This window comes from Takifugu flavidus, chromosome 10 (genome assembly GCF_003711565.1).
Source record: "Takifugu flavidus isolate HTHZ2018 chromosome 10, ASM371156v2, whole genome shotgun sequence".
NCBI classification, from domain to species: Eukaryota; Metazoa; Chordata; class Actinopteri; order Tetraodontiformes; family Tetraodontidae; genus Takifugu; species Takifugu flavidus.
The window spans coordinates 2,509,846-2,534,404 of record NC_079529.1 but is presented as its reverse complement, the minus strand read 5'-3'; the positions used below and the strand labels follow the sequence as shown (position 1 = coordinate 2,534,404).

The 24,559-nt window shown below is 48.8% G+C and overlaps 4 protein-coding genes across 5 annotated transcripts; all 4 read right to left on the bottom strand.

Moving 5' to 3' along the window:
- Positions 1-1,399: 1,399 nt before the first annotated feature.
- On the bottom strand, positions 1,400-10,066 carry cdh17 (cadherin 17, LI cadherin (liver-intestine)). 2 transcript variants are annotated; one of them, XM_057046248.1, is made up of 19 exons: positions 9,989-10,066; positions 8,837-8,893; positions 8,389-8,484; positions 8,163-8,297; positions 7,955-8,090; positions 7,715-7,873; positions 7,260-7,412; positions 6,258-6,463; positions 6,058-6,189; positions 5,768-5,918; positions 5,054-5,263; positions 4,899-4,975; positions 4,623-4,811; positions 4,301-4,545; positions 3,692-3,822; positions 3,386-3,610; positions 3,186-3,296; positions 2,870-2,983; positions 1,400-2,794 (listed from the first exon to the last, which is right to left on the bottom strand). In XM_057046248.1, exons 2-19 carry the CDS (start codon positions 8,882-8,884, stop codon positions 2,700-2,702), a joined length of 2,613 nt encoding a protein of 870 aa, XP_056902228.1. In that variant the 5' UTR covers positions 8,885-8,893; positions 9,989-10,066; the 3' UTR covers positions 1,400-2,699. The 2 variants fall into 2 exon arrangements, with proteins under 2 accessions (XP_056902228.1, XP_056902226.1); XM_057046246.1 differs by having other exon boundaries at positions 9,922-10,010.
- A 1,205-nt stretch (positions 10,067-11,271) lies between these two features.
- gem (GTP binding protein overexpressed in skeletal muscle) lies at positions 11,272-15,160 on the bottom strand. Its single transcript, XM_057044642.1, has 4 exons — positions 12,706-15,160; positions 12,374-12,450; positions 12,091-12,295; positions 11,272-12,001 (listed from the first exon to the last, which is right to left on the bottom strand). The coding sequence occupies exons 1-4, from the start codon at positions 13,058-13,060 to the stop codon at positions 11,718-11,720; spliced, it is 921 nt and encodes a 306-aa protein (XP_056900622.1). The 5' UTR covers positions 13,061-15,160; the 3' UTR covers positions 11,272-11,717.
- An 843-nt stretch (positions 15,161-16,003) lies between these two features.
- Positions 16,004-24,516, bottom strand: rad54b (RAD54 homolog B). The gene is made up of 16 exons (XM_057044631.1): positions 24,363-24,516; positions 23,702-23,856; positions 23,418-23,616; positions 19,623-19,865; positions 19,255-19,539; positions 19,004-19,166; positions 18,698-18,923; positions 18,472-18,558; positions 18,278-18,398; positions 18,066-18,205; positions 17,705-17,995; positions 17,456-17,619; positions 17,098-17,359; positions 16,855-16,921; positions 16,432-16,629; positions 16,004-16,347 (listed from the first exon to the last, which is right to left on the bottom strand). Exons 2-16 carry the CDS (start codon positions 23,846-23,848, stop codon positions 16,124-16,126), a joined length of 2,817 nt encoding a protein of 938 aa, XP_056900611.1. The 5' UTR covers positions 23,849-23,856; positions 24,363-24,516; the 3' UTR covers positions 16,004-16,123.
- On the bottom strand, positions 20,057-23,007 carry LOC130532203 (fibrinogen silencer-binding protein). Its single transcript, XM_057044640.1, has 2 exons — positions 21,454-23,007; positions 20,057-21,214 (listed from the first exon to the last, which is right to left on the bottom strand). Exons 1-2 carry the CDS (start codon positions 21,858-21,860, stop codon positions 20,659-20,661), a joined length of 963 nt encoding a protein of 320 aa, XP_056900620.1. The 5' UTR covers positions 21,861-23,007; the 3' UTR covers positions 20,057-20,658.
- Positions 24,517-24,559: the final 43 nt, after the last annotated feature.

Below are 24,559 nucleotides of genomic sequence, written 5' to 3'. Positions count from 1 at the left end.
TTCCTGGGGATCTTTGTTTTGTGTCGAGCGGCTGGATTACGCGCGGCTTTCCAGGTGATACGTGTGTCCAGCTGATTTTAGCATTGTAATCTTTAGACATTAACGTTGAGAGAAATCTTTCATTACATATAAGAATATAGTTGGGTGGTGCTAGCTCAGTCTGTTGGGACTGGGCTGAGAAGCAGAGGGTTGTTGGTTCCAGCCCCAGTGCAAACAAAACATGGAAGGTGTTGTGGTAGTAGGGAAGGTGCCAGAACACCTTCGGAGCACTGCCACTGTACCCTTGAGCAAGGTACCAAACGCTCATATAGGGTCCTGTGATCACCTAGCAACTCATCCAGGGGTGGACCTGCCTTCGCCCATTGTGTGACCCGAACGGGACAAAGCGGTTAAGGCGATAATAAATATTTTTCAGTTTAACGCCACCAGATGAGGCTGCAGCATCAGAGATGCCAAAACCAGGAGGTCGGAAGAGCTGAATCTGTAGTCCCGGACGGACATAATTCAAAATGAAAACGGAAATCAGTCGACTAATAATTGCTGCTCTGCTGCTGCTACTGTGCAGTTGGTAACCAAACGGATGTTTGTTACTCGTCATGCTTCTTGGAAGCTAAAATGTCTGTTATAAATGGCTGATTTCCCTCCTGTGAAACTAGAATTCCAGGTTTGAAAGTTCTGGGCTGGAGCTCAGTGTCACGTTGACGCTCTGAATCATCTGGCTGATTGGTTTTCAGCCTCCAGCCAGTTTTACAGGAACTCATCTCAGCTGAGTGTCCTGTTTAGTCACATGATTCACTTCCGCAGCAGCACTGTTGTTATTTCCAGCACAAGTTCGTAAAAAGCGTGGGTCCACTTGCTTTCGGAATCCTGGGCGACGTAAATGCCGGATGTGTAATCCCGGACAATATTGCAGCGGGACAATATTTCCACTGCAGGGACAGTTTATCACGTGACCTCCGGTAGAATAAGGAGTGGGGTCTAGATCACGATGGTGACGCTGTTGATCTCTCAATGTCTGAACCTGAACCGGGGGAACTGGAGCACGCCCTCGTGCACCTCGATCCAGAGCAATGACGCTCGGGCTGACATGTCCGTGCAAGTACCGGGAGGTTTTCCAGGAATTGTGTGCAGATCCTGGCAACATGGGGCCGGGCATTAGCATCAGGTGATGGGGGTGGATGAATGAGCAACAATGGGCCTCAGGATGGCGTCAATAAAACGCACCTGAGATCGTTGCCAATACCATCACCTGGAAATGTCACAGCTGTGAGCTGACTGGGTTATGTCAGCTCGCTGACACACATTTAGGAACATTTGTGAACAATACTTTAGAGAACTGGGCCTTTTGTCTCTTTGAGTTCAGCTCTTGAACAATGGGAGCAAACACAACAAAACAACATTGTTGCCTTTATATTGGATTTTAATCGTCTCAAAAAGAAACTGGGTGGTTTATTAACCGTCATGGTTAAAATAGAACCTCATTACCCAAAATCCTTTTCAAGTTTTAATGCTCCAGGATCGTCACTGCCATTTATCTGCTGTGTTTCTTCGTTTTGTTTAATGATGTTACAGCTCTGGGATATATTGTACAACTCTGCGACACTAAAGTGCACAAATAGTGTAATTTATGCTCCGTGTCTGTATTAGGACGTCTGCCATGACTAACAGGGGTGATGGTGACTTTCGGTTTCCAGAGATCATCTCAGTTTACTCTGCCTGTCTTTCCCTCTTATATCCCTCAGTTTGGCCACTAGCTCGCCGCTCCGTGTGTGCTGTTGTTGTGGAATAGGTTGCCGGGATACAGGCGAGGAGAGTGTGCAGATATAAACACCGCCGGAGCTCCACGTTGAATCCTTGAGGGGTGAGGAGGTCGCGGCTCAGTCCTCTGCTTCAACTTATCTGGCACCGCTCTCAGTTCAACAGCGCAACCACGTCCCGTCACACATGCACATGCAAAAAGACCCCCCCCAACAGGTGAGTGACGAATCGTGGTGGCAGCACGTGGTGAGCACACTCAGTCTCACACAGGCCTGTCTGAGTCGTTCTTTTAATGGTGCAGCTTTTCCATTGTGCGTCCTAAAAAGCCGACAATCACGCCATTCTAGTCTGAGCACCATTAACAATCTGCTGCCCGTCTCCCACTGTTTCAGAAATGACTCAGCCTCAGCAACCGTGGGGAGGGAGGGAGAACTGCAGCAACACAATGAACCTCAGAAATCTGAAGACTTGCGTCTCCTACAGCACCACACGTGTCCTGAAAATACGGAGCACCAAAATAGTTTCCAGTGTTCTTTTAATGAAACAGACTGTCGGGGTGTAATTTGACATCATGAAATAGGTGCAAGGACTGAAAACTCTTGTTTTTGTTCCTGAAATAGATTTTACGTCTGTGCCACTGCTGTTAGCGAGCTGTTTAAAAGCATGGAGGGGAAATGAGCTAACAAGCTCACAATACACAAACAAACAAACAACCCCCCCCCCCCCCAAAAAAAAATCATCAATCATGTGAGGTGAAAAAAAAAGCCCCATAAAACAACCCATGACTGCAAGAAAGATTTAAATAAATTAAGCCAAAGTTTGATAAAGGTACAATTAGCACAAGTCCACATAACAGCTTCATTAAACATGCACTTGTTAATCAGGCTCAACCCTCTGGAACAATACAAAAAACAGGTCGCATCAATTGCGGGTGCCTGCGTCTACAGTATGACCTTCGTCTCTTCGTCAGCTGCGGCGGCGTCCTGCTTTTTCTTCCCTTTCTTAATGCGTTTGATGACGATGACGAACAGAACACCTGCAACGGGACAGAGACGAGTCAGCCTCCCGATTCCAGACCGGAGCGTCTCCAACGCGACGGCGTCGGCCTTACCGCAGAATAACAGAATGCCAACGAGGATGCCGACGGTGGGCCCCATTCCCATGTAGCCACGGCTCTCGGGCGCCATGTAACAGTAGCCCAGCTCTGTGCAGTTGCAAACCCTCACTGGGTTCGAGAGGGAACAAGCAGAGGACAGTTTTCACCAAGTTTTAGGTTTTGTTTTTCTTTGATGCAAGGAAAAGTGCTGTTGGAGGAATAGCAGAGGCTACACGGGTTAGCTACGGTTAGCATTAAAAGGTTTATGTGTTGTGTGGGTGTGAACTGCGTCACGCTGGGCCCTCGCCCAGTGGCTGCTGGGACAGACTACCTGACAACCCTTGTGTGACTCCCAGCCCGGCGTGGTCTTTAATGGTAATGGGGAGCGTGATGGTCAAGTCTGAGATTGGAATTTTCTTCAGCGTCAGTTGAGCTGTTGAACCTGCAAGACAAAAGAGTCCCACAATAATTTTGCACCTGCTCTTGTGATGTATTTGTTTCAGTTTCTTTTTCACGTGTTGGCTTCCGTACCGTCAATGCTGGTCAGCTCCCAGTTGGGAGACTTCCTGCCGTTGGCCAGGGAGAAGGTGAAGGGCTGAGAGAAGGGGGCGTTGTCTTTGTCTGTGGCCGTGAGGACCACAGGTTCCGGTTTCTTCACGCAGATGAAGACCTTGCTCTCCACCAGTTTGGGGAAGTTGTCGTTCACGTCCAGCAGCCTCACGTTGACGACGCGCTCGGAAGACATCGTTGGGTTGTCTTGAAAAGAGGGAAAGGGAACAATGTTTTTAAAAAAGTGCGCTCTTTCTTGCTTCCGAGTTACTACTTCCATCATCTCACCCTTCTCAAATGCCGTCACAGTGACTTCGAAGGTCTCGACAGTCTCTCTGTCCAGCTCGCCTTTAGTTCTGATCTCTCCTGTGGCAGCATCGATCTCCAGCCAGCCCCAAGTGTCACCGTCCAGTTTGAAACTGCAGCCCCACACACACACACACACACAAATCAGATATCAGACACATCCATGCTACTGAGGGGCCCCGAACTGGAGCTCAGGGGAAAATAACTGTAGTTTAAACAAATCAATGCTCTATTTAAGGGACACGTGACGGGCGATGACCCGAAGTGACAGCAGCGATGTTAAAAACAAAGCCGGCGGTGGAGCACACACACTCGAGCCGTGGCAGCTAAAATGTGGCGTGTTTGGGTTTGTCTATTTTCAGAGCGTAGATGTCGTTTTCGTCATCTATTAAACAGGCACTAATCTTGCAAACACACACAAAGAAAGACATTTGTTGGACCCAGTTGGCAGAACGTTTATGTGCAGGAAATGAAACAAAAGCCTCAGAAACCTCAGAGGGACAATTATGGGCCTGAAAGCAGGAAAGATACAGTAAAACCCGCTATAAGTTATTAGAATATGTCCTAAATATGCAACACTCTCAGCTCTACCTGATCTCTTTGCCCTCTGGATCTGCTGCTTCCACCGTCAGCAGCACTGATCCCTTGGTGATGTTTTCCGGGACAGTCACGTCCAGGACGTGCGAGCTGAACTCCGGCACCTCATCCACGTCGGTGAGGGACACCAAGACGAAGGCTGAGGACTTGCTGCCGTACTCCAGACCCTTCATGAGGGGCTCTGGGTTCCGAGCATCAATCTGGAGCCGGAGGCTGGGAGAAACCTCAAAGTCCAGGGGCTGCCGGGAGACCGCAACCATGTTAGAAATCAGCATCTCTGTGTATCTCTCTTTATTTTATAGCTTCATACATTTACCTTAGCTATGACCACGTGTCCCACGCCGCTACCGTTGGTTTCCACGGTGAAAAATCCGTCGTCGTTGCCGGAGGAGATGTTGAAATATATGGTGGAGCTGCCGCTGTCTGGCTCGTCATTGTCTGTTGCTGTGATGGTCAGCAGTGTGTGTCCCACAGGAGCATCTTCTGCCACGGTGTGAGAGCCGTACTGCACACACACACACACACACACACACCATTAAGTACAGTAAGAAAGGAAGAAGAGACAGCACAGACATGTGCTCCACGTGCTTACATCGGCCTTCTCAAACACAGGCAGCTCGTTGTTGACGTCAATGACCTTGATGAGGACGTTACAGTCCACGCTGAAATCTGCAACGAGGAGCAGAGGATGCGTGAGCCAGAGCCAGGCCCTGAGGTGTGCCACATCAGTGCGCAGCGGGGTCTTACCTGGGTCACTGACTCTGACCTTCAGGCTGTACAGCTTCTGCTCTGTCCTCTGCAGAATGCGCAGGGCCTGAATATTTCCAGACGTGGTGTCGATGGAGAAGGATTTGGGTGAGGTATCTGGATGCTGTGACAAAATGGTGTAGTTCAGCTGAGCGTTCAGTGTCCCCTCTTCATCGGCATCGTGGACCAGCAGCTGTCCCACCATACTGCCTGGAACAGGAACAGCAGCTTTATCGAGGTTTTATAAAATACCCCACAAAATGTTCCTAAACTTAGACTCATGTCATGCGAAGTCATGAATGTTCAGATCTCTGCAGGCTCACGTTTCAGGGTAGATGTTAAGATACCACTGTTGGTTTTTAAGGCCACCAATGGCAGCGTGATTATCTGCCAGGACTTGTTCAGCTTTGGTCAACTTAACAGAGCTCCACTACTGTCAGTCCTGGGGTCAAAGTTCAAACTATAGCAGCTCTAAAATTCACGTTTAGTTGCTGCAAATGACCTGTGACCTCTTCAATCCCCAATATTTAATCAGAATTTCCTCCGAATCCTCCAGAGCCCCTGGCAATGTGTCCTCCACTTTGGATGTTGAAAAGTGGAAAATGTAAATAGAAACTGATTAATTGACTGACGAGACATAATAAAACACACACACACACACACACACACACACACACACACGCACACACACACACACACACACACAGAGTTTACCTATAGGCTCTTGCTCCTGCACCTCAAATATGCTCTCTTCGTGTTCACACTGTGGTGCATTATCGTTCACATCCTCTACTAGTATTACGATCTCCATGGGTGGATCTACATTGTTGCCATGGGGATCGGTCGCCTGCACTACAAGGATGTACTGGAAGAAAATTGACACGCGTTCAGTTTACGTTGAGTTCCAACATTGCAGGTTTTTTCATTCACAAGACAAATTTCAGGGGGGAAAATGCTGATTTCTGATGGAAGAGGGCTGAAGAGGGCTCCAGGCCTCCACTGACCATGTTCTTGTCCTCTCTGTCCAGTTCCTCTGTCAGCTGTATCTCTCCATCCTCTGTGATCTGAAAGGGGAATTTCAGCTCCCGCTCTTTTTGCGTCAGCGTGTAGATGGCTCCCGCCTCGTTGGATTGAACCTGGTCGAGAGAAAAGTGGGCGTGTGACGGTTCCGGTCTCCACCTGTCGTAGCTGACATGCGCGTTACCTTGGTGATGACCACGGGATACGTTGCCGTCATGTGCTCCCTCACAAAGACGGGTCCGGGGTTGACCCACAGGTTCTCCTGCACAACAATCTGCACCCTGGCGTTGCCACTCAGCGCCGTGTCCGACATTCCTCCGAGGTCCTGAACTCGCACCATCAGGGTGTAGTCTGGGTCGCTCAAGGGGTCCACGTTCCTCCTCCTCAATTCTGACACCACAGAAGAAAATGAGGGCTGCAGCCGCGTTGTGGAGTCACTAAAAGACAGTTTCTTGGTCCAGTCGTAGAATTCAAACCCTCCATGACTGAATCCATTAACACAAATAAATCACCAACACTAAGTGCTGGAGGCACTTTTGACTCTTAGCAACTAATAAAAAAACAAAGGTTTGCTTGCAAGCTTCAGTTAAAAAAGAATTCAGATTAATCCTTTTTTTGTAGTTTGTTACTCTTTCTATCTATCTTGAACACCTGCTCTTTTCCAAGGATCCACATCACCGAGCTGCTGATTATGTTCTAATTAAAACAGTCTCAGAGAAAAAAGTGCAGCACGTTTTCAGGAGTGTTGCTCGAGAAAACGTGAACCTGAGAACTGTAGAAGGAGCTCTTCTTGCTCCAGAGAATATAAATGTTTAGAGTCTGTCGCGTTTGCAGCACTGACGCTGGGGCAGCACTGACGCTGTGGACTAACATCCACAGCCTGTCAGAGGTGGCAGTAAGACACCATTAGTAGCACAGGTGCTGTTGTAGCTTTGACTTTTAGTTTTACTATCACGTCAGGATCCATGTGATAATGCTCATTATCTGGTCAGTGGGTGGAGGCTGACTTTTATAACAGTTCCAGGTGCAATTTCAGAGCAACTGCTGAGCTCAATTCGAAAGTAAATTCAAAAGATTTAAAGTATTCCTGCATGGTTTCGCCAAAATCCCCATCGTGTCTTTTCTTTTAAGTAATTCTTCTCACAATCAAGCCGACCAACGCGGCGGCTGGGCGGAGGTGACCGACCTGCTCTCTCCACGCAGGTGTAGAAGGGGTTCTGGTCATACGGGACGTTCTGCACTGGACAGTAGCTGTTAAACTTGTTCCTCAGAGTTTCGACGGTTTTCTCTTCGCCTCTGTTGAACTGGATTCCCTCTCTGGCCTTTAACATCTCCTCTCCTGTGATAGAGACCACAACGCAGGATTAGAACCATTACAGTGGCGTCTTTGCCATCTCAAAGCTGCATGAGAAACGTCTCTCCCAGATGTCAACTTCTTCATGGTCCGAGCAATCAACGCTAACATCACGTTCAGGCAATCTGACTTTAATCTTTAGCACACGATGAGCCGTGTAATCTGGATTTACAGCAGTGCTATACTGCCAGATTACAGGCAGAGATGGACAGATTACAGACACAGTGGGCAGAAACAGTCGTGTCCGCCAGCGTCTGGGTTCCTCTCGTGTGTGCCAAAGTGATCACCTTGCTCTGTGGTGGAGATCTCCCCAGTCTGGTGGTTGATCTGGAAGAAGGCGACGTTTTGTTTGTTGGGGATCTGGCTGACCAGGCTGTAGTACAGGTCAGCGTTGGGGGACGTGGGGTCGTCCTGATCCATGGCAAAAACACGGCTAACTGGTGAACCTGGGATGAACAAGAACATGAAGCTAGCTCTTGCTATAATCAGGTCAACATCTTTGTGCCAAATCCACCAATCAAACATACCTGCAGGGCTTTTTTCTCTGACCCAAGCGGTGTAAACGCTCTGGTTGAAGTACGGAGCGTTGTTGTTGATGTCCAACACATTGACGGTCACGGAAATCGGCCCGTCGACGACCGTGTCCTCGTGCAGCGCCTCGATCTGGAGACAATCGCAACTGTCACCTCTGCAAAGCTGCGAATCTGTGCTTGTAATTGACAGAAGCCGCACTACCATCATCACATAGTGGTCCTCACGCGACCAGTCCAGAGGCCTTTCCAGGTACAGCCACCCATCACTGGAAATCCTAAATTCTCCCCCACCTTCAGCGCTAATCCTGAACCTATCAACAGGATTTGTCACCAGAAACTTGGGAGGGAAGAAGGGAGACCCACATGCAAACGTATTAATTCAGAGATGCAAGTAAATATAATAAAAAGACCTGATCCCAGCACAATACCTGATATAGAGGATAAGGCACCGGCGTCCCCTCTGCCACATCCAGGTGTGTGTCCGTAAACGGGCCCTTCTTTTCATCCAGTTCCTCCCCACCAGCCTATCGGATCACACACAGAGGTCACACGTCGCTGAATGAGTATAAAAAAACCACCTCGCACTCCACATTTGACTTGTTCGTGCTTTCGCTCCAGGCTGAACTGAGTCTGGCACCGAGAGGCATTTACAGCCCAGTTATTTATTGAACCACCAACCAAACCCCGAAGGAGCCGGACATCCTACCCGAAGAAGTGCAAAGTCTAAGCATGAATGACTAATGCTCCGTTGAGCCTCATCCTGCACTTCCGGTCTCGGTTAAGAAGTCCAACTTTTTCGTGCAGAAACTTCTCTATGGAGTCGTTTTTGATTTGACCTTTTCTTTATACAGGAAGTTTTATGGGTGGAGTACTCACAATACAGAAGAGGAGCGGCAGCAGAAACAGATGCAGCACGGGCGACATAATCTCGGTCTGGGGGGAGAAAATGGTGGAGGAGGAGGGGTCAGAGACCTTAATGATCTTTAATATTATGTAAAGCTAAAGAATCCATATTAATCCTTTTTAGATTCACACTCATGGTGCAGAAACAGCTTCTCTACCTTCTCAGTGCAATCAGTTACTGATTCAAGGACAAGAGTTCACCAAGAACATGCAAACTTCCTGCTTAATTCTTTAAGGTGAACCAGGCATTTATTGCTTTGAAGGAGAGCCCCACCTACGCGTGCAGATAAATCTCCTGCAAACTACAGAAACTGAAAGTCGGGCCTCTTTATCCCCCTAAAAAGTCCACACCTGACCTCAGTGACCTGAGATATTCTAAGATATCGATTTGTCTTTGAGGTATCGTTGCCCATAACAACGACCTGTAAAGGTTTTGCTGAAATTATGAACGTCTAAATACACGTGAATGTGTTAGCAAATGATCACGTCCGAGTTAAAAGGCTCGGATCGTAGAAATGAGGTCCAGTCGGCTGGCCCGTCAAAGTGAAGGTGACATTGAGTGGCGACCTTACGTTTCCTGCCTACACGCCCTGACTGCATACCTTTAAACGCTCCCATTCATTTTTATCCTCACCTAGATCTCACTCGCTCTTTTATCAAGCCACTGGGTCAATTTACATGCATGAAACACAGTTTTTAAAGGACTTTTATCGAGGAAAAAGATGTCAGATATTTAATAAACAACAGCTGGACTGATGTCAGAGGAGTAGAAGAGTCATGAAAAACAAGGATTTAGACAGTAAAAGCAAATTGAAGGCTCCTTTGGATGCAGTTACAAGAATGGGAATGTAAAATGTGAGAAAAAGAAACAAGTTTTCCGCTACTGTTATGCAGGAACTCATTTTCCAGTACAGGTCACAGCCAAACTCACACACAGATCAGGAAGCTAACGCCTTCAGCAAAAGGCCAAAGTCGGGTCAGGATCAGATAACGTCAACGACTTTAACACTGAAACAGCCCGGTACTCAGAAGCGGCAGGTCCTGTCCCAGTAACTGACCTGACAGCTGGTCCAAAAAGTCCCGACAACCCGAGAAAATCGGACTTGAGCAGCGGGAGACTCTTACCTTGCTGAGGTCGATTGAGTCACTGAGAAGTGCTGTGAGGTGGTAGAACTTTAACAGTTTATGGCGATCTAATGATTGCCTGATCACCCTGCCCTCATGGCGGCGCGGCCAATGACTGAAGGGGAGAAAGAGAAGAGAAGAAGAGAATGACATTGGAGCCGTTATTGATGACTTTCATATGGCTCGTTATGATTAAATGCCTTTGGTTTATGGTCAGGTTGCTTTATTACAGTCCCAGAAAAGACGAATGCATCAGGTTCACAGCGTCAGAGCCTGGGTGTGTAAATTTTTAACAGTATTTGCAAAAGTTTTTAACCTCGACGGGGTGTAAAGTGCAAGCGATTTGTACAGAATAATCCGTGTATCTCCTCAGACTTTGACCAGCGCGCCTCCGTGCTGCTTCCTGTCGGCTCGTCAGTTGACTGATAATGACCAACAGACGAGCCCGACGAGACGTTGCTTCAGTCCAAAGACACACAATTGGTGGTGGTGGTGGGGGGGGGGGGGTAACTAGGGTGTCTCTACAGTAGGTTACTGGGATGAACTGGTGACTTGTCCAGGGCGTAACCCCCCCACCTCTGACCCACTGGGACAGGCTCCAGCCTCCGCCATGGTCGCTTCAGGAGAAGCACAGGAACGTCTCAGCTACCCTCACCGTGATAAACGAGCCCTTCGGAGGCCTGAAGTGTGACCGTAAAACACAGAATCGGCCTGTTTATAATCACGATGGGCGTCAGCGGTTCGATCCAAATGTTCCCCCCCCATCTGCGCCACTCTCTCACTGGAGAGCTCAGAAATCTGCTTGGAAACAAGGCCGCGATTTAAATGAATCTGCAAATGACAGGGGGGGGAAATCTGCGTGTGAGTCAGCGCAGATCCGATATTGAAGCAGAACTTGTGAGTGAGGTGCGAAAGGACGAACCCGCCTATTCAAAGGGAAGCGGCGCCATTATGTAACGCGTCTGTCCGTGAATCTGCCTGGACGCGCTGTGGGGGCAGCCTGGCAGATACCGGGGCCAACGTGCTCCGACACCATCTGCCCGGGCTGCTCCATTGTGACACGAGTGCGAACGGACTTCAGGCGTGATGCTCAGTTCTGATCAGTCCCCCTGCGACCGACACCACGGTGGGGGGTCACGAAAACAGCAATTTGTCCAAAAGTTCAGGTTTATTATCAAGCATGAGTCATCTTTTGTCAGCTCAGCTGTCAAAGCCTGGTTTTATAACTCCTTTGTGTCAGTGCTGAGTCACTAATTCATGAGGCCGAGATGACAGACGAGAGATTTGTTGTTTTGTTTTCTTACGCAGATCACATTTATTTCAGCAGTGCAAGTAACAAAACATCAAGTTGCCGACCTCCAGTGGAAAAACACATTATAAATAAACGTACAAACAACGATCGTCAGTGGTTTACGGGCGGCAAGTTCAGCACTCGGGGATGAAACAAGACATTTGGCAGGAGAGACGGTAGAAGAGAGAGAAAAGGTCAAGGTCATGGCTGGAATCGCGTCCCCTCGGCGTCCGTCAGGTGACACCGGGACTGAAAATGTCTCTCGCGTCAAAGAACTGAGTCCGCGCACTCAGAAATCTTACAACCACTCCTGGCGGCGTGGAGGCTGGATGGGTTTGACCCGTCCCACATCCGGCCTCCCCTTCCCCAGCAGATTCTGTCCACCTGTCCTGGTCCCCAGGACTTTTAGTGAATACGAGCATCAGGAGCGTCAGACGTCTACAGCACGGACAGATCGTGGCAGGACTTTGACTTCAGCCAGAAGGCCACGCTGGGGTTTTTCTTCGCCATCATCTTGTCCAGGAGCCGCCGGGCCTTGGTGGGAATGCTCTCTCGCCGCGCTTTACAGCTGCGCCGCTTCCGCCGCTTGTTGACCTCCTTCGGGTCTCGGCGCAGACGCAGCTGTCTCACGATGCCGTGGAACGCCTCCCAGACGTTGTGCTGCATGGCGGCGGAGGTTTCGATAAACTTGCAGTCGAACACGGCGGCGCAGGCGCGGCCCTCTGGGACGGGAAAAGAGCAAATCGCACGTGAGGAGACAGGCGAAAGTCACGCCGAGCGCATCGATCGGACGCGGACCGCGTCGCCTCACCGCTGACTGACACCTCCCTCCGTCGCACGAGGTCACATTTGTTTCCCACCAGGATGATGGGAGTGCGGTGGGCGGGGCGGAAGCGGCGCAGGGTTATCCGGAGCTCCGAGGCGCGCAGGAAGGAGGCCCGGTCGGTGACGGAGTAGAGGAGCAGGAAGGCATCGGCCGTCTGCAGGAAGTGCTCCCGGGCCCATTCGCTGTCAGTCTGCACCAAGAGAAAGCAGAGTCAGGCGGAAGCGTCGGCGCCGGGGTCGCGCCTCGGCCGGCCGATGCACCATCTCACCTCCACGTCCCACGTGTCCAGCAGACTCACAGTCGCAGGCTCCCCGTCCACTTCAATCTCCCTCTCACACACTTCATCTGATGTTAAAAAAAAAGGGATTTTATACTTTTATGGAAACACATCAATTTAAAGGATTTGTTCAGAAAGGAAACACATCTAAACACTCAACCCAAAACAGGAAACTTAAGAGGGTGTAATTTTAGCATTAAATGATTTTCTAGCGTACTGACTGAAGACTAGTGGCTGATAAATATATTACTTTAATTCCTTTTATGTTTAAACACTGTATCTACGCCGTTGGTGTTGTGATGCTATTGGAAAAGTGGCTTCACCTGCACACAGCTCGCAGTCGTCGCTCTCCATGCTGTCCGCGGCTCCGCCGAAGATGCTGGCGAAGGCCGTCTTCCCGACCCCGCTGGCCCCCAGCAGCACCACACGGTACGGACTCCCGGGGTCCGCCGGGTCCCCGGAGGAGTCGGTGGAGATGACCGAATCGGAGGAGGACCAGCTCCCGCGACTTCCGTCCGACTCCCCCGCGGAGCTGTTGCAGGACTTGGATCGGGAGATGCAGGCGGGGACGCGGGTCAGGAAGCCGTCGGTGATGTGGTGGCTGCCGGGGTCGCAGATGCTCCAGCGGTGGAGCTCGCTCTGCAGGCGGAGGCTGTGCCGTCGCACGCTGGACAGCATCCCGGAGACAATCGATGAGTTGGACTAAGCGACGGGCTTAAACCCGATAGACTGATTCACCCACTTTTATCAGCGGGGAAACGGCACGAAAAGTGGAGTTTAAAAGATTCGATGTTTTGCGTAAAAGCGGATTTCACACCTTCTGAGAGCTTCGGAGCGGGTGATGCTGAGATTAACTCACAAATTTGTTCATAATCTGCACTCGGCTGCAGATTTTGATATGAAAAGACAACTATTGACTCTGTAGAAAGTCGGAAAGACGCGCATCGCAGAAACAGCTGTTTAAATCCCGGAGCGACTTTTCCCCAGATGTTTTGCGCCGCCGCCGCCGTCTGTCTGTAATCCCAGCCTCTCTGAGCGGGGTTCCCTCGGCTTTATATGCCGAGGACGGGAGGGGGAGTCACACACAAGTGGAGCATCCGTGATGCCAGCAGCGACGTGCTGGAGCGTTAACTCTTCTGACACTTTACTGCCCGGATGAAAGCGCAGAAACATATAAACGCGCGACACCAAATTCTGCAGATAAACAAGTGATTTTATCGGATTGATTATTAACAAGTGATAATAATCCAACCATCCCCCAACAGCTGTTCTCTAGGGTGGGGTATCAATAATCAAACCTTGTAGTTTCACACAGAAGGGCCATTAGCCATGTGAGGATCGACTGGTGTTATTTTATTGACAGTTATAGAGAGCGTTGTGGTGGATTCCCATGATTCCCGATTGGCTTTGTGACTTTAGAGTTCTGTTGAGGGGTTGGACAAATAGCTGGCTGGTATTTGTGAATGATCCACAGCGTCCACGGAGGCCCTCAGGGGCCTCGCATCAACCGCCACGGGCTTGTGGACTTGTAAACATCAGATTTCCCTTTGAGACAGCACTTTGAGCTGCGAGTTATTACGCTGATTGTGGGATTATGCTTTTTCAGCTGTTGTGTTGGGGAACTTGCTTCGGTTCTGACCCCATCCACAGGACCCACTGCTGTGTATTACAGTGCTGAGCCGATCAGCTTGACAGATGACTGGACAAATCCCTGTTAAGTGCTGGAACGGGGCCATAGATAGATACTGTAGATGGATGATGGATGGATGGATGGATGGATGGATGGATGGGGGGGTAGTACAACTATACTGAAGATTAGCCGGAACATACTGATGACTGCTGGTGACCCGCTCTTTTAGCACATGTACATTATCTGAAGCCATATTTGGGTGTAAACTGTAGAAGGTTTTAGGCTTTCCATCTCATCGATTTCTCTTAATATCGGGGCTAAATGACCACACTGTTGTTAAAAATATGCTGAGACAGTTTAGCTGATGGCATCCAAGTCCCCAGATTCCGTTCACTCTGTTTAAAGAGGCAAAAAAAATATGTATATATTTATATATATATCACGATGAGTCAATCTCTTTAAGTCTCAATCGCTATAACAATTTCAGATCAGGGGTCAGATTTGTGCCCAACAACTGTGAGAAACTCACTGTAATTTAGTGCAACAGCAGATGCACAATGCAAAAGCTTGAATGTACTTTCTGGACCCGATGAATGAAACACTGGGATTTCACAGAGATAAAAGCAGTGGCCTTTGCATCCAGCCTCAGCAGTACGCTCCCTGCGTCTGCCAGGGATCTGGCATCAGGGGGAATAATCTTACAATCTGCCCAGCGGCTTCTGAATGAAATAAAAGCGTCTCTATCCTGCCGTGGTGGACAGAGCCATTCATTCAGTGCCAGGTGTTTGAGCCGTCGGGCTGGAAGGCGCAGATTAAAGCGGGGACTGGCAACGAGGCCGGTAAGAGCATTACAGAGGCGGGCAAACATCAGCACATGCACGGACCAGCACATGGCCTCCGAGAAGTTGTTTGGATCAATTTCCTGCTCGGAGGGGTGACAGCGGTCTGACACGTGTACAGCGCCGACGTCAAAGTAATGCAAGACAACATGTGATCGGGCGGAATTAGGGAACAGTATCGTCACAGCGGCGGAGCCGGGCCAGGGCTGGGGGAGTTGCTGGGGAGATCGTTGCTATGCCACCACTGGCTCTGTCTGGGCACGAGCCAGTGTCCTTATGTGGACTTAAATTCTCTCCGGTGGTGAAGAGACAGTATGTTTTGTTTTCTTCCCCCAACATAAGCGTCTGAGCTGGACCTAAAGTTTGGATGGAGCCAAAATTGACTGATTTGAATAATGATTACAGGTTTAATCCTTCAGCATCAATGAAATGGATGAGCATACATACCGAATGACATTACTTAAAGCAATACCACGGCAACGTGATCCCACTCTCCAGAAATGTCTGCTCCAATACATAATTTGACGTAAATCAGCGGCGTAAACACTGGCAAACTTAAGACCGCGAGATGGAACCGTGTGTGTGGGACTAACGGTTTAAAGCCTGAGACACAGCAGGTGTCTGCATCATCACCACGCTGCCTCCAACATGTCACACATGGCTATAGGCAGCAGAGTTTTATAGAGAGCACTCAACAGCCCGGATACGCGTTGGTTAAATAAGAAATCGGCTCACCACTTGCGCAACTCTCCATCGTGCAAGAAACACCGATTACCCCGTTTATGTCAAAGGGTGTGCACCGTTTAATAACACAAAAAACAAGCCGCACGCACGACGGTGTAACGCCCACGCAGCAGCTTTGTGTATCATCACAAAGGGAGCAGGTCAGAATATTACAGAAGAAAAAAGCGATGATTCAACAGGTCACTTTGTCTAGATCAGGTGAGATGTATGAAATGTGGCATTTTATGACAAAACATCAACCCACTGACCTTTTTCTCTTCCGTCTGCTATCAGATGGTTCTGATTTTGATGGCCCACTTTGAGGTTTTCAGGTAGGGAAGAAAAAAACCACATTATTGTCCACTGATGCTCATAGAGACATCCTCTCCGATGCTAGGCTCTGTGACAACAAACATTTAATACGCACGCTTCTTCAGGATGTCTTTTATTTACAGATTCCTTTAGTTTAATACATAGACGGCGGTGTTGTTGCTAAATATAAACATGTAAAAGTGTATGTGTAGGTGCGCTTCAGGTAATCTGAGGCCTTTAGTCCTGCGCCCCGTTGGAGATGGTGGTCTGGAAAGCGAAGGTGATGTGGTGTCGTGCGTGGTCCAGGTATGGATCTGAGAAGGTGTGTGTGTCACCAGAAAAATGTCTCCACTGCATCAGCTCTGACATGCTGAGATGTTTCTGAGTCATCCCTCCGCGGTCGCCAGGGCGACCGAGCTGGCAGGGCCTGTCAGAGACCTGCTGCTCTTCTTCTGCTGGAACTTATGAAAAGGAGAAAATGAATAGTCTCAGAGGTCTATTTAAATGCTGGTAATTTTCTTGTCAGAGAGCATTAAAAAGCCCACCTATGGCTGAACCATCCACGCTGCAGCTGCAGCCGAGCAGGTCGTGCGTTAAACATGGCGTGTCTGTTAGGCTAAAAAGATCTCGCAGCTCATTGGTGGAGAAGGTGGCGTGCTCTGCCCCCTTGCCCAGGTCAACCACGGTCCCGGAGAGCCCTTGTTTGGACACCTGTCTTTGGAACACGCGCTCCTCAATAGTCCCTGTGAGGGACCAGCGCATCACCGTCAGGAGCCTGATAACGCTCAAACGTTAATCATAGTGATTCTGCATATTAACTAAATTAAAGGGCGTCATTTGTCCTAATCCGATCTAAAAACTGCACGGTTGTTAAATATGATCATAAATATATGATCATGTATTCTTCATATGTGCGTGTGTGTGTATCGCTCAGCCCTCAGGACATGCTGAGCATTGTGTTGTCTGACCTGCCGTGAGGAGACGATAGATGTGCACCGTCTTTTTCTGTCCATCTCTCCATACTCGAGCCATGGCCTTTCAACAAGAGAGAAGGGCTAAAATGAAAGCGCTGACAGCAGGAGGACACAGCGCCCTCTGCTGGAGAAGCACATTCAGCCTTTACACAAGACCACATTTCAGCAGAACCTCACGCAAACCACCCAGAATATACGCAAGCATGCGAGACAAATCAGTAAGCGAAGGTGTTTCACCTGTATGTCATTTGCTGGATTCCAGTCAATATCATACAACACCAGGTGGGAAGCCCCCACCAGATTCAGGCCCACTCCGCCTGCTTTTGAGCTGAGCAAGAACAAGAAGTTCTGAGAATAGGCGCTGTTAAAACTGTCGACCAGCCGCTGCCTCTGGCCAGTGGGCGTGTGTCCGTCAAGACGGCAGAAGGTGTAACCCATAGCGACGCACAAGTCTTCGAGCAAATCGAGGGTCTTAGTGTAGTTGGACACCACGACCACCCTGGAGGAAGGAATTAAGTTGCCGAAAAGGATCATCAAGTTGTTGCTTTTGTCCAACAATCTCTGGTGTCCAAAGTACTGTCGGATACGTACGCACCTGTCTGATGGGCTGAGTCGTCTGATGGCGCCCAGCAGGTCTGAGAGAACCATGAGTTTTCCAGAGTCCGCAGTAGTGAGTTCACCTGAAGAGTAGGATCCTGGGAAGAGCTCTGCCAGCCCTTCATAGAATGATCCTTCTTCTGATCCATTATCTGTTCTTTCCTGTGAAACAAACAACAAACAACCCATGATGTGTAGCCCAAACTGTCAGCAAACGACTACTTTGCACGATGAATCGTTTCTGAACCTGGACGGTGGAATACAGCAGGACGGGGTGGTTACACAGCTTTTTCAGGGCAGTGATGCAGGCCAAGTGGGTGTGAGTTTGTGTGGTGGCCTGAAGGCAAGATCTGAAGACTCTGTGGCAGAGGAGATGCTTGTACAGCTCCAGCTGCAGAGGGGAGGGCGCGCAGAACAGCGTCCAGTCGAGCCGGGGAGGCAGGTAGCGGTTGATTATCTCCTGCGTGCGCCTCAGGATAAACATGCCAGTCAGACGAGAGAGCTCTGCCGCTCGCTCCTCTCCTAAAACTCGCTCCTCCTGTGGGCGAAACCAACAAGTGAACATTTGTACTACAAATGACAGCGGGGCAGATGTTCTGGAGCGGTACCTCTGTACAAGAGGGCTGCCTGGAGCGTAGAATAGGCTCTTCGTACACCTTCCTATACGCAGTGGATGACCCGAGAATCCCCGGGTTAACAAACTCAATGATGGCGTAGAACTCCTGCAGGTCATTTTGTACCGGGGTGCCTTTGAAACCCAGATAGTTGCTGTTAAAACCTCTGCAAGTCATTCCGGCCTAATGTTTGGCATCAAGGGCACCTGTCAGAATTACTCTGCGGCTGCAGCTCAGGCTGTTGAGAGCTGAAGACGTCTTGATGCTGCTGTTCTTCAATCTGTGGCCCTCGTCGCAGATGATGAGGCCGAACTCCACTTTCTGCACCTGGAACCACCAGAGCATGATAAAAGTTGTTGTAAAGTTAAGGGACAGACATCGGAACGTCAAGCAAATGTACCTGATCCAGGCAGCGCAGGAGCATTTCATAGCTGATGACCAGAACGCTGTGGAGAGGCGACAATACAAAGTGTTCTACCCTGTGGTCCTACGCACAGCGACAAAGAAGATCGACTCAAAGAAGTGACCGAGGAATGAAATCTAAGAATAAACCTCACCAGACACAGAACAGAATTCTTCCATTTCTTCATTATCAACGAGGCTGTGGGGCTAAATTCAAATCTCACCTGATCCACAGTGAAAACCTGGATCCGCTCGCGGCCCAGCCACTTATTAAACTCTCTCCCCCAGTTCTGCACGAGGCTGCCAGGGGTGACCACGAGGACACGCTTCACCACTGGTTTCCCCCCGTATGGTCCTTGTTTAAGCAAAGTCCAGGACAGTGCAACACTCTGGAGAGTCTTTCCCAGACCCATCTCGTCGGCCAGAATGGCTCCAGAACCGCCAGCAGCCCTGAGGCGCAGAATAAAACACAGCGCAGACTAAAGTTGAATTCTCCAAATGGTAAAGTTACAGGATGAAAGCTCTCTTACCTCATCCCCATGACACACTCATAGAGAAAGATCAGGCCTTCTCTCTGGTGTGGACGCAGGTGAACATTCACGTGAGGGTCGACCACCACATCAACCACAGGAAGCCCCGACTTATTGTGACTCCACTGGTGGTTAGAAGAGGGGCGGGGCATCACAAGTGCACCTGACAAAAGTGCACGATTAACGCATTTACTGGGGAAACGTTTGACATTTAGGCAATAAATGAGAAAACGTGCAAAAAGTGCGGGAACCTGGAGCCATGGGGTCGTGGCGAGATTTGCAGGTCTCCTCCTCCTCGGGTCTGGATCCTGAATGACCCCCCCCCAGTAATGTTGGAGGGCAGAAAGGTTTGGACAGCAAGCGACCAGCACTGGAGGGCGGTGGCTCCGATTTCTCCACCTGGAAATCCTGGAAACATCGTCCCCTGGCAAAGTCCTCTTGAGAAATGACTCCCATCACCTCCACCTCCTTCCCTCCGATCATAAGTGTGTCCCCGTCACACAGCGACGCCAGAACGGACACTTTATATCCGCTCCCTAAATGCAAAGCACCCGACATTTATCTTCATCGTGACATCATTAATGCTCCGTTCACAGCTGCAGAGGCCGTTTCTCCTCACCTTTTCCGATGTCTTTGCCCTCCATGTCCTTCAGCGTGGCCGCGCGTCCTCTCGTGATCAGCACCGCGTCACCTTCCCAGCGCTTATGTTTCTTCTTACTGGCCTTGCACCACATCACACTGAAGTAACGTGCGACCTCCTGAGTGCAGCCAGGATCTGTGCCAGCAGTCACATGTGTGGACCCCACTGAAGGCTGTGAGACACCAGGAGACTCACAGGTCAACTCAGGGTCAGACTTCAATCCTGATTGAGACAGATGCAAATGAGTCAGAGAGCTGGCCAGTAGGGGTCGCTGTTGGCCAAAGTTTAGACGTCATAACAGGGTGATCAGCCATCCCATATTAAAAACAACTAATTAAGAAGAAAGAAGACCGAGAGGTTGAAACAGCAAGAGGATGATTACAATATATGGAATGAAGACAAGATTAACAGACTACACATCTCAGTCTTTTATAAAAAACAATTAACATATGATCCATAGAAGACAATGACAACAGGTATTTACATTACAATACAATCAACGTTGCAGTAACAAAAAGAACTTTTACCTCTAACAGAACTCTAGAACAGCTCTAAACGTGACCAAACACAGTATCTCACAGCACAGGAATTTTCGTCATCTGTTAAGGTCTTTGAGAGTTTATTACACGTTGTTTGAACAAATTCTTGTAAACTACCGACTCACAGTTTAGCGTTTATTCATAATCACACTGACAAAAACACAAATCCCTGCAGGGTTAAACATTTACTATTAATTTTCCCTTCCAAAGCGGAGGTTTTATAATGTGTATATTGTTACTACTTGTGAATATGAGAGACCAATAATAGCTTTCAACAGACTCAGAAGACACAGATTTACTGACACAAATACGGATGGACGCACGAGTTATTGTCAGGCTGTAATACGCCAACTGGTTTTCAGCAGGTTACCAGGCACTCTGTTGCAAAAGGAAGCCCTAACGTTCTGCCTCAAACGTGAGACTGGTGAGGGAACGCTTCAAATTTCACAGGTCCCTCCCTTTCCCACGCAGGCGTGTTATAGAGGAATCGACAGGCCGTGTCTCAGCCGCGCAGCCCTCAGCTTCTCCACTTTGATCTTCGCTCGTAAAAGTTCCTCCTCCAGCTCTTGTTTTCTCTTCAGGCCCTCTCGCTTCTCCTCCAGATACAACGCCACCTTCCTGTGATTGGCCAACACCAGCTCGTGCTCCTCTTTGGCCAGGTGCAGAGGCCGGAGCCTGTCGTGGTCGCGGTGGCGGTAGATATCGTCGTGGTAGAGGCCGTGGCGCGAGGGGAGCGGCGAGGTCAAGAAGGGGACGTTGACGGAGGAGGGAGTCGGAGAGAGCGACGCCTCGTAATCGTGGACGCTGCCCAAGTCCTGCTCCACTTCCTGCTCGTGGCCTTTGTCCAGCTCCGGCCCCGCATGTGTGGCAAGGATGGAGAGGTCTGGTGGTGGTTTAACGTCCTCTTCCGGGTCCAGCTGGACCACCTCGTGGGGGATACAGGGAACAGCTGCTGAGTAATCCTGGAGTCCACCCAGAGAGGAGCTGCTGCCAGGATGTTCGATGGAGGAGCTGTGTTTATTGTATATTAACCTACAAAGTTAATGAGGGACACTGGTAAGTGAGAACATAGGAACTGAATAAACCTTAAAGTTTAAACTCTTTAGAGTTTGAGCATAAAACAGCAAAGTTACCTCAGCTATCAGTACAAAAACAATCGGGAAAACTAATTTAGATTCTTAGGAACGCTCATCATGCAGTAATTACTGGATTATTATTCATTGTGGCCCTAAAACTACATCAATTGCAATATTCAGCCTGTCACATCGTACCTGCACAGTGCCTGGTCTTTCTCGTGGATGGGCACATTGTGAAACAAGTGAGGGATCATCTCCATAATTCTCCTGGTTGGCTCAGAGATGCTGGACCTGTACTCGGGCTGGGCGTGTCTCCGTTGCATCACTTCCTGCTTGGCTGACTCCTTTAGTCTTTTGTAGAGGGTCCTGAGGCCTTGAGCAGTACGAAGGGGTCTGTCCCCTCCTAAGGCGTTGTACTCCTCGGCCACGGTATCCCAACATTTGTTCTTGTCCACGATGACCGCGTGCTTATTGGTGTGCTCCTCCAGGATGCGGATGTGAGGACGGACCAGCTTCAACAGGTCCAGCTTCTCGGAGAGGGTGAAGTTAGAAGAGCGAGCTTTACCCACCATGCTGGCGAGAAATGTAGAGTTGGACGCCATCTTAGCGCATGTTCTGTGGTTAAGGCCCTTCAGTCACCACACTTGAGTCTGTGGCTCCTCACTTCCCAACCCCCTGCAGCCGGCTTCAGTTGGTCCACGATGTTGAATCTAACACCGGTCTAAGTCATTTCTTATTTTCCTCTCTTCTCCTGCACCTATGCCACACATAAGCTGTGCCTAATGTGCTCACAGATTCATACTCTACTGCTTGGTTCTCCCCCTGCTACGTTGCAAAACAAAAAACAGGCTGTCCTGTGCACAATAAGAATCAGGCTTAACTAGGCCAGCCTCGCTTAGGCCCCCGCCTACCGCGGAGGGCTTCGGATGAATTCCTCCCAGCTTAGGCTGACGTAGTTAAGCCGCTTAAACCCAGCCCGACCTACTTACAGCCCGGTCTCTCTAAAACCCAAACCAAGCACAGAGACCACATCCTGCTGCTCCAAAAGAGGGAATGAATCCCTCGCACGTGTCAATAAATAGATTTTTATTGTCTGCAATAAATCAAATCACATATTTATTTATTTATTTTAAAAAGAACGAGACGTGTTATCTAGCGCGGGCTTTACTAAATGAAGGGGGTGGGGCGCGCGCGCGCGCCGTGTTGGCACAGTTGATCAATTGAGGGTTAAATTAGCGCAGATTTTAGCGCACGTGAAGCCTTGAAGTCACGTGCAGACGCACGCCCGAGGCTGCGGGTGCGCCGCTGCGTGTCTCCGCGGTGGAGAGCAGCGGCACTAGTTGCTCTGGCAGGAGGGGGGAGGAGGCTGGCTCGGCTCGGCTCGGCCCGGCCCGCGCCGCCGCGGCACTACCCCGCTCATTTACATAATGCCGGACCTGCTGTTGCTCCGCGCTCTGCGCGCGTCCACCTCCAGACAGGGCGCGCGTCTGCGTTATTATTAGCTAAATACCCATGGCCGCCGCACACACCGCTGTCAAAGCAGGCCGAACCAAACGCAACTGTTCTTGTTACGGTTCCATTTGATGATAAACCTCAGATTTGGATTGGTGAGCTGTGTTGGACCCGATATCCTCTAGGAACCAGACCAAAACAGTTGCTACTCCAGTCCCCATTATGCTGGAACAAGGCTGAACTCAAGATGGAAATGCTAATGTTGCTCTAATGACTGCAATTAAAATGTGATCTCGAATCTCTGAATTCATTTTTAACAAAGACCAGTAGCAGCAGATTATATATATATATATATATATATCTATATTATATATATATATACACACACACACACACACACACACACACCACACACACACATATATATATATATATATAAACTGATTTAGTGATGGCAATATTAACTGTTGCATAGAGATCTGGTGTTAGTTCACATTTTGTTTTTGAGATACTAAGTGTGGAAAAGACTGTAGTATAACAAGAATTATAGTAGTTACACTCAAAAAAAAATTGTGAGGCATTTTCCCACCATTAATACTGGTTAGAGCTCCTCACATTCCTCTTAATATAAGGTGTCAGTAAGCTCTAAATATGTTAAATCTTGCATTCCTGTAACAGCCATAGCTACCATCTAATCTGAATTGTACCTGATGGTTTGGTGTCTTTTGGGCTCTCTCCCATGTCATGGTCAGAATGTTCTTCTTCAGCCTCATTTTCTTTACTTTCTGTTGCATTGAGGACCCGAGCCAGAGCCCTCGACAGAACTGGAGCAGCTCGGACGGCTTTGGGCCGCACTTCACGCTCCACGTTACACACAACTGCTGCTGCTGTGAGATTCCTCTGAACCTTCAGCACATAAAGAAAAATTATAATGCATCATTAGGGAAAAACGTTTAAAAAAATACCAGGTTAAATAGAGACAGTACTTCACCTTCTGTAATGTGTTGCATAAACTTGGTTTGGGGGTAAGGGGCTTGGGTTCAGCCGAGGGATAAGAGCTGGATGATGCTGGGGGCAGAAACCGTGGCTTTTTCATTGCATTTCCTGAGAGCTGACTGGGAGCTCCTGAACGCCTCATTTTGTTTCCTGAAGGAAAATTAAAATAATATTTTGGAAAATGGTTATACAAGATATACAATCAGATTAATAAATAGCCAGTGTCACCTGCCATAACATTTTAATCATAACCATTTATTAAAACCTACTGAAACATTTTTTTTAAATGTCAAAGAGACGAATGGTGGGCTGTTCATCCGTGCAACTTTAAAGCTTCTATTTGTTGGTACAAATAAAGTTATGATTCAAAACCTTTTATTACCTTTATGACGCTGAAAACGACTTGAACAACTTTATCACATCTGAGCGAATGTAACAAATACATTTCAATCTATTTCGTGTCACTCTTAATGTTACTTTTAATTTAATAGCTATTTTCAGACACTTATAACCAAATATGCGACCCTCGAACACAGAAAGTACTGACAGGTTAGCTTAGCAAACTAGCTCGCATCAACAAACCACAAACTCTCCAATATTGCTGATCTGAAGGAATCGTTCAGAACGATACCGTGACTTTTTATAGCACGCCATACCTGAACGAGTGAACTACAACGTTGACGGGTACATTTAAAAGCACAAATTATGCCAGATTTAGTCTGTCATTTAGTTTCATTTCTCTGTGATAATCTTGTTTTTCTTGCCTCACAAGTTCTCGCTGTTCTTCCGTTTCTCCCGCTGAATGATTCGAACCTGATTGGTTGAGCCCCACCAATGGGCGTGGTTTAATCAT

Excerpts from the sequence above, each read along its gene's own strand:
- cdh17 (XM_057046248.1), bottom strand. The coding sequence starts at position 8,884 with ATGTCGCCCGTGCTGCATCTGTTTCTGCTGCCGCTCCTCTTCTGTATT. Across the intron at positions 7,413-7,714 it reads GATCTCCACCACAGAGCAAG|GAGAGGAGATGTTAAAGGCC; the intron begins GTGATCACTTTG and ends TCTCTATCACAG. Across the intron at positions 4,812-4,898 it reads CTGTGTTTGAGAAGGCCGAT|TACGGCTCTCACACCGTGGC; the intron begins GTAAGCACGTGG and ends GTGTGTGTGCAG.
- gem (XM_057044642.1), bottom strand. The coding sequence starts at position 13,060 with ATGCTGTCCAGCGTGCGACGGCACAGCCTCCGCCTGCAGAGCGAGCTC. Across the intron at positions 12,296-12,373 it reads TGGACACGTGGGACGTGGAG|ACTGACAGCGAATGGGCCCG; the intron begins GTGAGATGGTGC and ends CTCTTGGTGCAG. Across the intron at positions 12,002-12,090 it reads GAGGGAGGTGTCAGTCAGCG|AGGGCCGCGCCTGCGCCGCC; the intron begins GTGAGGCGACGC and ends TTCCCGTCCCAG.
- LOC130532203 (XM_057044640.1), bottom strand. The coding sequence starts at position 21,860 with ATGGCGTCCAACTCTACATTTCTCGCCAGCATGGTGGGTAAAGCTCGC. Across the intron at positions 21,215-21,453 it reads AAAGACCAGGCACTGTGCAG|GTTAATATACAATAAACACA; the intron begins GTACGATGTGAC and ends TTAACTTTGTAG.
- rad54b (XM_057044631.1), bottom strand. The coding sequence starts at position 23,848 with ATGAGGCGTTCAGGAGCTCCCAGTCAGCTCTCAGGAAATGCAATGAAA. Across the intron at positions 17,996-18,065 it reads GGCAGCCCTCTTGTACAGAG|GAGGAGCGAGTTTTAGGAGA; the intron begins GTACCGCTCCAG and ends TTTCGCCCACAG. Across the intron at positions 17,620-17,704 it reads TGCTGTATTCCACCGTCCAG|GAAAGAACAGATAATGGATC; the intron begins GTTCAGAAACGA and ends TTTGTTTCACAG.